This window comes from Macrobrachium rosenbergii, chromosome 22 (assembly GCF_040412425.1).
Source record: "Macrobrachium rosenbergii isolate ZJJX-2024 chromosome 22, ASM4041242v1, whole genome shotgun sequence".
NCBI classification, from domain to species: Eukaryota; Metazoa; Arthropoda; class Malacostraca; order Decapoda; family Palaemonidae; genus Macrobrachium; species Macrobrachium rosenbergii.
In genome coordinates, this window is record NC_089762.1 from 22,839,678 (window position 1) to 22,849,204 (window position 9,527).

Consider the following 9,527-nt stretch of genomic DNA (forward strand, 5'->3'; position numbering starts at 1 on the left):
GTGGATATCGTCTCTAAATACAAACACCTGAGTTCGACGGGAGATTTGTAATTGGGAGCCGATATCCACTTATACCTCACTTGCTAGCCGTGTGGGTTAAGTGTCCACTGTAGTCCTGAGTTCTTGTCCGTCGCTGGTTCGAGCCCACGGGACGACGAACTTATCATCAACTGAAAAATTCCCCTTCGGTAACATATATGAAAATATATTATTTCCGAGGTAGAGCGATTGGATATTAAAGGACGTTTGTAGCTTACTGATTGTATATGAATCACGGTGATGTGATAAAAAGTCATAATATGGCTGCGTGCGACAAACGCACTACAAGGTTAACATGGCAGAGGTGGGTGGATATCGTCTCTAAATACAAACACTATGAATAATTATTTATAGTCGTTATTTCTCTTTCTGATCACTCAGCAAGCGCTCTGTAGTCATGAGACCCATTCACATAGCAACAGTGCTGAGGTGTGCACTGCTTGTATCATCACTCCAGTCGAGTTCAACTTTGAGTGTGGATAAGACCGTGGATTACAAGGGGTCGAAAGCTGTTCATCCACAATTCCTCCAGCCACCAACTAAAACACATAGCTATGATAACATAAGAGCTTACACTTTTGTAAGGAAGCCAACAAATCCAGGTGTGTCTCTCATTCAGAAGCAACTAAAGAAGGCTTTGGGTGTAGCAGAAGCTCCAGCTGGGAAGAAGCTTGATGGCTATAGTATGTTCAGAAAAACTGGAAGGCAGAAGAGGTTTAGAAGTCAAAAGAAATCTCCTGGGAAGAATTGGAAGGTAAGATATAGTGATATTCTCGTAACCGTGAAGATGTTTCACTAGTTATTATTTACCTAGTATTTTATATATATATATATATATATATATATATATATATATATATATATATATATATATATATATATATATATATATATATATATATATATATATATATATATATACTGTATATGAGCCTCTGTCAAAATCTACCACTCATGTACTTTCATTTCACAAATTACCACTATGCCTCCAGTCCCCTGTTACGTTGTTTATATCTAAGTAGGTCTGCCCCTCCCATGCCTTCTGGTGCCCACGGGAGACCTGCGGACACAACCATGTACTTTTTTCCTTTGGGTGGTGCAAGGACATGTTCAAACCATTTCCATCTCACTTTCATCATTATATCATCTAAATAAGTAACACAGGGAAGTTCTGTCTAATTTTCCTTATGGTATCATATCCCACTCTATCCTGCCATCTCTCCAGCCTTTTCTAGGCCTTCCTTCCTGCCTCCCTCCTAACATTTTTGAATTATTCACCCTTTTCGCCAACCTACCATCCTCCATTATATCTGTTCTTCTCAACAGCTTCAACTACTTCTTCACTTGCGTTCAACACCCACTTGGTTCCTCAGATACCCGAAGTCTCTTCCAATCTTCAGCACACACCCTCCTTGCTTCACTTATTCTGTGTCTCTGCTCTTCTCTGATCCAATCGTTATCTGTTGTATAGTGTCCTAAATACGTATCTGAATCAACTGGATGAACTTTTCAACCATCCATTTTTACATTCATTGCTCTCATTTACTCTTAAGTTTCTCCTTTAACAAAAACTTTCAAATCCTTTCACTAGTTTTTACTGCTTTTCTTTATTATTTCCAATTATCACTCATTCCACACTCTATTCCGACCTAATTTTCTTATCCTACAACTTTGCACCCATGTCACATGTCCACTGTCCACTCTATTGCAGCTTATATAAAAGCTGAAGAGTAGTAAAGTTAAGTATAAGAATATTGAACCCCTACATACACAATGCCATTACATTAATCTTAAACTCACAACCTTGCTTACTGGATATTAAGACCCCTCTTTTCCAATTTCTTTTCTATCCTATCTATCCAGTATTTCCAAGGTCCTCCTTACCGCCTTCCCCCAACACTTCCTAATGAAATACTTATTCCACCAAATTAATGTCCTCCATGCTCTTCATCTGGCCAAACTAATTCAGAATTCTGATCCATACAACAGCTTTCATACTACTTTTGTGTATTTCCATATTTCCAACTTTTTATCATCCTTATTCATTACTACACTATGCAAAAAATTCATATCAACACCCTCAATCTTTTCACATTCAAAATCCACTCTTCACTTACAGAAAGGAGAGCTGCCTCAACAGCCCAGTCATCTACTCTGGCTTCTGTTCCAAATCACTTGCATACACCCTACTACCTTCCTTGCTCCGCCTACTTTGTTACTAACCCCATCTCTCTTCCCGGCATCATTCATTACATTTACTCACAGATACCTCCAAAAACACTTTTAATAGCAGCAATTCCACACCCTAGTAAACACCCATTATCTTATCTCACATCTTTGCCCCTGCATCTTATATCCTTTCCGCAACTTTTCACACCAATCCTTCTGTAAAGATATTAAATAACATGCTATAATATGTAGGCATGAGATTGGCAGGCTTGGTATAAAAATGGGTTTCAGACAAGGCAGAGGTTTGTCTTCATGTTTGTTTAATATCTTCTGTTCCAAATCACTTGCATACTGTAGGTATAAATACACACACACACACACATATACACATATACACACACATATACATATATATATATATATATATATATATATATATATATATATATATATATATATATATATATATATATATATATATATATATATATACGAAATAGAAAGACAGAGTGGGAGGGGGAAACATTTACATCAGATGCCTAGAATTATCAGAAATCTGGCCTTGTATTGGGTTTCAGTCAAGAAAAACCTATTTTCAAAATGTCGCCAATGAAATACTGTTATAATCCACTGTAAAATCGGTGGTTCGATGATCTGCTAACTACAGATCACAATAAAATGAAAGAAAAGAGCTAGTGAGGCATTTATGAGTAACTCTGAATTTCTCTGGTTAAAATTTAGTGCTTGAGTAGTTCAGGACACTTTTACATCCAAGTCAGACATCAACAAATCGGATACAAGATCATATTTCTTGTCTGTAATATGATAATTAATCTTTATCCTTTCTCTTCCCAATATTTTCTTCTGGTGAATAAGAAGATACAAAACGAAAGACTTGGGATAAAATCTGAAGTGAGGTCAAAGAGGAAAGCCATGCAGATACTTCATCAAGATGCTCAGCTGGAAGATCTTGAAGTGGCCGAACAGGTATTTTATTTATTTAACTTTGCCAATTTTAATGATGGGTGATTTAGATACTTTTTTTATACAATAATAACTCTTTGTTTCTGCCACTGCACTGGGTGCTCGAGATTCAAGTTACTGTCGTACGTAACATTAGTTACAGTGTGCAAGAAATGCTAAGATATGTATTTTTCTTCCAGACACAACCTCTGTCTTATGCAAGTCCATTTGGATTCCTAGGAGGAGGCCTCAGTGGCGGCGCAGCTGCAGTAGGACCTTCCCATGCAGATCCTGGAGGGAGCTTGAGCTTTGGTTTTCATGGTGGTCTAGGTAATGGACTCTCATCACTTTCTGAAAGTATATCACCCAGCTTTCTGCCCGAAATCGGTATACCTATTGGTGCGCGTCCACCAGTACTTCCCTTTTCTCTTTCAGGAGGACATCCTGGAGGTTTATCATTTGGCAGTGAAGGATTAAGTGAGCTTAATACCGGATATTTGCCAAGTTTACCTAATCAAGACTTTGGTGAGCTAAATCTAGGATCACTTGGTAGCACCAACAATTTCGATCGCTATAAAATTCCAACTGATTCCTCTGTTCTAAAAGAGGGATCTCATTCGTTTCTTCCAGAAGTAAAGGGACGAAGTAATGGTTATGATGTTTTCCCACAATCAGCTTTCAACCCGTACCAATCTCCTTTCGAAGCAAGCATCAGTGATCATACTCTTTCACTACTCCCTATTCAAAAAGAAGATAGGCTAAAGCAACTTGAAAAAGAAGTGCAACGAGACCTGGATCTTAACGATAAGCAATTAACACCTGAGCAACGACAAACTAAAGCCATTTATGAATACATTGAAGGCATCCTTCATGAACCACACACTGGCACAACAGGCGAACGGAATACAACTCAGAATGGTTCTCCTGAATCACTGGCTCATGGGAGTACTTTTCATGAAAAAACACTAAAACCAAATTTAGAAACTACATCAGAAATTACGAACACAGTTGAACCTTTAAACTTCCAGGCCGGTGGAGAGCCAAGAGGGGATTCCCTTTCTCCACCGGCTATAATCCATTCTCCCTTCGTTGATGCACTGCATAAAAACAATCACAGTCAAAATTATCCATCTCAAACTGGTTTCCCAATAACTGAAAACACAAAATTAGCTCCATTTTTGCCACATCCAAAAATATTGTCACAAGTTACAGCCACCTTACAACCCACAGAAGATATCAATAATTCCCAAGATTTTAAGCATCCTAAAATATCCTCCACTGAATCTTCCACAATTTTGTCACTTCCTGGTATGTCAGTGGAACTTATGGAAGATAACTATGAAGAAAAACAGACGAATGATTTTCCAGCAGAAATTCAAAAGACAAGTGCAAATCATCACTATTCTCAATTGCCTGAACATACTTCTCCAAACAACATTGTATTTCAATTACCTGAAACTTCCAGAAGTGATCCATTTAATCACAGCCGAAACCTACCAATCAGGTTCGAGAAAAGACCTGTACCCCTTGGGAGACCTCGACTCAAAGACTTGCCACTTTCACATATGAGTAGTAATGCTGAAGGAAAGAAAAATCGGCCACCGCCGTTTGGAATACCAGACATCAATAAAGATCACAATATGGGAGTTACAGTACACCCACCTTTACAACACCAAATTTTAAAAGATTCTACAGAAAGAGTTCACTTAGTTCAAAAAAGTGATCCTGATAGCTCTCTTCTTTCAGAGGATCATCAGTCACAGGAAGCTATTTTCCAGCAATTATTACACTCAACAGGACCATCAACAGTTGGTAAACACAATCTTAATCCTCTAAAATCCTTTGGTTCTTCTGTTGAACAGATTTCTAAAGAATTCACATCAACAGAAGCTTCAAAAAAATACACAGAGACTTTTAGGACTACAGTAACCCCAACTTCAGTGCTTAGCCATCACACAGGACAAAATTTCATACATTGGTATCCTGAGGGACATGGTAATCCTACCCAAAAAGATCTCAATACTACAGAGGGTACACATTTCGAAAACAAAGCAGGAACTTCATCACTGCCTCCAATAAACATGAAGCACTTTAAATCAGGCACCAAGATAAAACCACATATCACCATAAGCCCACTAGATTCACCATCAGAAATTCATACTGAATTTGGCTCGCAACCATTAGCTCCAACCCCGAAGGCAGATGTGCACAAATTGCTCTCAAGTGAAGAAATCATAGCATTAACTGAAATGAAAAATCTAAATTCAAAACCAATATCCAACTCTGAGTTTGAGTCTAGTACAACTGATGAGACAATCATACATCCATATGGTATCCTAATTTCAACAAAAATTGATGATGGTAGGAATTATACAAAATTGGGAAGGCCAATTTTACAAATTTACAAGGAAAAAGACCTTGTTAGTGAAGAGCCTACGACTCTTTTGAATGACAGCAGGGATATAAAGATAATCTTAGAATTAGACAAAGGAAATCTTACAGCTGAAATCTTTCCTACAGTACAAACAAACCAAACAGAATTTATGATTCCATCCCCACCACCTTTGGCTAGTCTTCCTAGCATACAAAACTCAGATGCATTGCAAGTGGAAGCCCATAATGAAGCTGGAAAAAGAAAAGATACTACTATGCTATACTTGATTAAAGAATCAACATTTACAAGAGATGGGAGCACAAAGCTACAGCTGAAAGAACAAGATGATATTCAGGTTGAAGCTACCTTAGAGATTCCACCAAAATATGAGCTTTCTGGCACATTTACAACTGATTTTACAGGTCTACAGACTACTACAGCCAAAGCACGACCAGTTCCAGCTGCTAATCATAGTGATCTATCAACTGTATTATCGCAAAAAGAAACCAGTTCAATCAATCCATATTATAATGTCAAAGGCGCTTTTAATTCTATTGAGTCTGGGACAACATTTACAGCACTTCCATATCAAGACATTCTAGAGAGTAGAGGTCTAGAAGCAACTACACAAAATGAAGGTAATGCTGGTACCCAGACAAGCCAGAATACTTCCTTAATTAGTGAGGAGATTTTTGTTAATCAAGAAATTCCCAGTGGTGACCTTCTGCACAGGGATATCTATCACTCCAAGTTAAGTACTGAAGTTATCACTTATGAACAAACTAATCAGAGCAAAGGAGACCCACTGTTTCGAGAGACTGTTGAAGCTGCTACTTTTGATCCAATAGAAAAAAATTCCTGGGAAGCAGCCTCAGGCCATACAGTGCAGACTATACCTGCCAATACCTCACTGAAAAATATCCCTGCACAACACTTATTAATTCATCACAATGCACGGCATAAAAATGCTCAACCAATTCAAAGGACACTAGAAAGTAAAAGCAGCTTATCTCATTTATTTTCAAATTCAAGGGCAGTTGATAAACAGCCACTATTTCACAATGCTACCCAATCAGTAAACTCTGTTCTTTCCATTCATGAAAACAAATCACTTAATTTTGGTTCTCAGAACATTTTACGATTTCAAAGGTTTCAATCTCTTCAAAGACGTCAGTTAGGGAACAGCTCAACTTCTGATGGGCAAGCATCACCAGTAATGAACAAGAATCTGTTTCATTTTAATCAATCTCACCTTCTTCAAACCAGGAACAATCTGACATCTAGTCTTAGCAGTGTAACAGAAATCCCTATATCCAGCTTTTATGTTAATACAACGAGTAAAAGGCATGAAGAAAGACAAAATTATGAAGTTAAAGAACAAAAAACATTAAAACAGGAGCATATTGGAAAAGTCTCACCAACATCAAGAAATAGAGGATCAGCTATGTACTTGGAGATTAAATCAAAGAAAGCTGACAATATTGAAAACAGACTACCATATGTGCCATCAAATGCTTCTTGGCTACAGCATGATTCCACACCAAATGGTAGTAGGCCACTAGCAACATCTGCTCCTGATCAACTTTCCCCTAAAAATAGCTCAGTCAAACTGTCATATGCAATCTTGCCTTCATCTTCTTTGGCTACTCATTTTGAAGAAATATCTCAAAACAGCAGGTACAGTCATAATCAGGTGAGCCCAAGACATCTCCATGATTATAATTTGCCTCTGAATAATACTTCACATTCCCCAATAAGGCTTCCTAATAAGTTTGTGATCTCCACAACAGAAAATATACCTGATGAACAAATAGATCCACCTACAAATGTAGATGACAACATTGCAAAATCAGAAGCAACCCAGGTAATAATATCAGAACTGGGGGTAAATGGAAGGCACAATATCACATCACAAACAACAGAAGAACGTGAGTCTAGTTCAAGTACTAAAATTCCAGTACCAACTTTAGAAACTTACACAGAGGCTACCTTTCTGAATTCATCAGAAATTATGACACAATCACTTCATCCATTTTCCCTAAGAAAGCTTTCAGTGATACACTTACCATTCAGATTCTCTTCTTCTTACACAACATCAGCAAGCTCTGGAAATTTTCTTCCTACACCCGTATCAATACCAGAACATGTACAGGAAAATGCACCATTACATATCACCAAATTTCCATCAAATTCTTCTTCATCCACATCTGACATAGCCTCTTTCTCATCCACATCACCAGAAACAGTATCATCGCAACCTTCACTTTCTTCATTGGTTTCTCCTCTGACATCAGTAAAAGAACCTACAATTCTTTTACCAGATTCTCAGCATCCATCTACAACTGAATACTTGTCATTGCTTTCAGAGATACCACTCACAACACTGTCACCAGTTTACGTTTTGGGTTCTGGTTCCAAAGAAAGTGATCTATTGTCAGCTGCTTCAAAAGAGACAGAATCACAAATAATGAAACCTATCCTTGATCACTCTCCCTCTGATATTTCATCTGTTATACTATCTGAAGATCAGACTCAAAGCGAAAATGATTTCGGAGTTCACAAGTTCATAACATTGCTAAATCTTACAACAGAACTTCCACAGCCTCTGCCATTAGAAGCTCTAAAACTGTCCTCCTCTGCATTACCAACTTTGTCAACATCTTTCTTGCCATTATCTACATCAGATACTTCATTATATGATTTGCAGCAGAAATTGTCACCTTCTCATTTCTCTAACCACTCCCTTATTCTCCATTCTTCAGATACATTTAAGCAAACAGATAAACCTTATGAAACACCCTCTGATGATAAAGACTCCTCATTTCCTTCTCTATACTTTTCTACATCAAAATCACTAGTTGAAACGGAACTTTCTTTAAAAAAGGAAGCTAATAATGTTACTATCCATAAACCTAGCCCATATCCATTAAATATTAATTCCCCACAACAAACTGCATCACCTACTGATATAAATACGTTGGCAACATCTAGCCCTCTTCTGTGGGAACTGTCAACCACACAAGCAAGGAAAAATGAAATGACTCTGCCAGACCCCAAAAGACCATCCATTACTACTCAGTCTTCAGTTCTGAGAACCCAAAGCTCTTCACTGTTCTCTGAAGAACACACAAAAACAATACCCTCTGAAGTGTTACCAGATAAAGTAAGCAGATTGATGCAAAACTCTAGAAATCATCAAAACCAATATAAACAGGTTTTGGCTACTAATTCAGGTCAGCATTCATTACAGCCAATCATTATGAAAGACAAAAATTCACAGGACTCAGATTATCCGCAGGCTCAGGAAACTACACCTCATTCCCACAACGTAAGAAACCTAACAACTCTCCCAGATAAAAACATATATCCTACAGTGCCTAGCACTCATCAAACACAAGCCTCAGAAATTCCCCAAGCACAACATTCACAATCAACGATTACAGAACAGCCAATGAACTCTGTAAGTCCCATGTTGCGACTATCACCAGACAGTAGTCAACACACTGCAACTGACTCAGGGCCACATCTGCAACTGTCAAATCAGCAAAACCAGTACTCACAGAAAACACAATCACAAACATTAGTAACTCCTATAAGTGACTATTCATCGGATATAAAAGCAGCAATCAGTCCCCAGCCTCGACACTTGTCACAGTCCAAAAGTCTCACACCGATCCATTGTCCCATGACAGTTCTTCAAGCCTTCACCAACAGCTATCTAAAAGTCTTCATTCACAGCATCCAGAGCATTTAACACTTCACTCAGATCAAAATAAATTTCTTTTAATAACAGAGCATAACCAACAACCACGCGTACCACTCAGTCAGAAAACATATTTACAGCAAGAATCAGTTCACTCACGTAAACAAGCAACACATCCAAAATCACCAAGCGCTGTGCCTTATCTCCCAAAACAGTCACCAAGTCAGCCTAGTCAAAATACACAATATTCCGTAATTCACCAGTCAGATTTAACTGAAA

The 9,527-nt window shown here is 37.9% G+C and overlaps 1 protein-coding gene across 1 annotated transcript; it reads left to right on the forward strand.

Moving 5' to 3' along the window:
• Positions 1-436: 436 nt before the first annotated feature.
• Positions 437-9,299, forward strand: LOC136850436 (mucin-4-like). The gene is made up of 2 exons (XM_067124014.1): positions 437-793; positions 3,372-9,299. The coding sequence occupies exons 1-2, from the start codon at positions 437-439 to the stop codon at positions 9,297-9,299; spliced, it is 6,285 nt and encodes a 2,094-aa protein (XP_066980115.1).
• Positions 9,300-9,527: the final 228 nt, after the last annotated feature.

What these genes read in the sequence shown, in the direction of transcription:
- LOC136850436 (XM_067124014.1), top strand. Translation starts at nt 437, where the DNA reads ATGAGACCCATTCACATAGCAACAGTGCTGAGGTGTGCACTGCTTGTA. An exon ending in CTCCTGGGAAGAATTGGAAG is followed by an intron (nt 794 to 3,371) that starts GTAAGATATAGT and finishes TTTTTCTTCCAG; the next exon opens with ACACAACCTCTGTCTTATGC.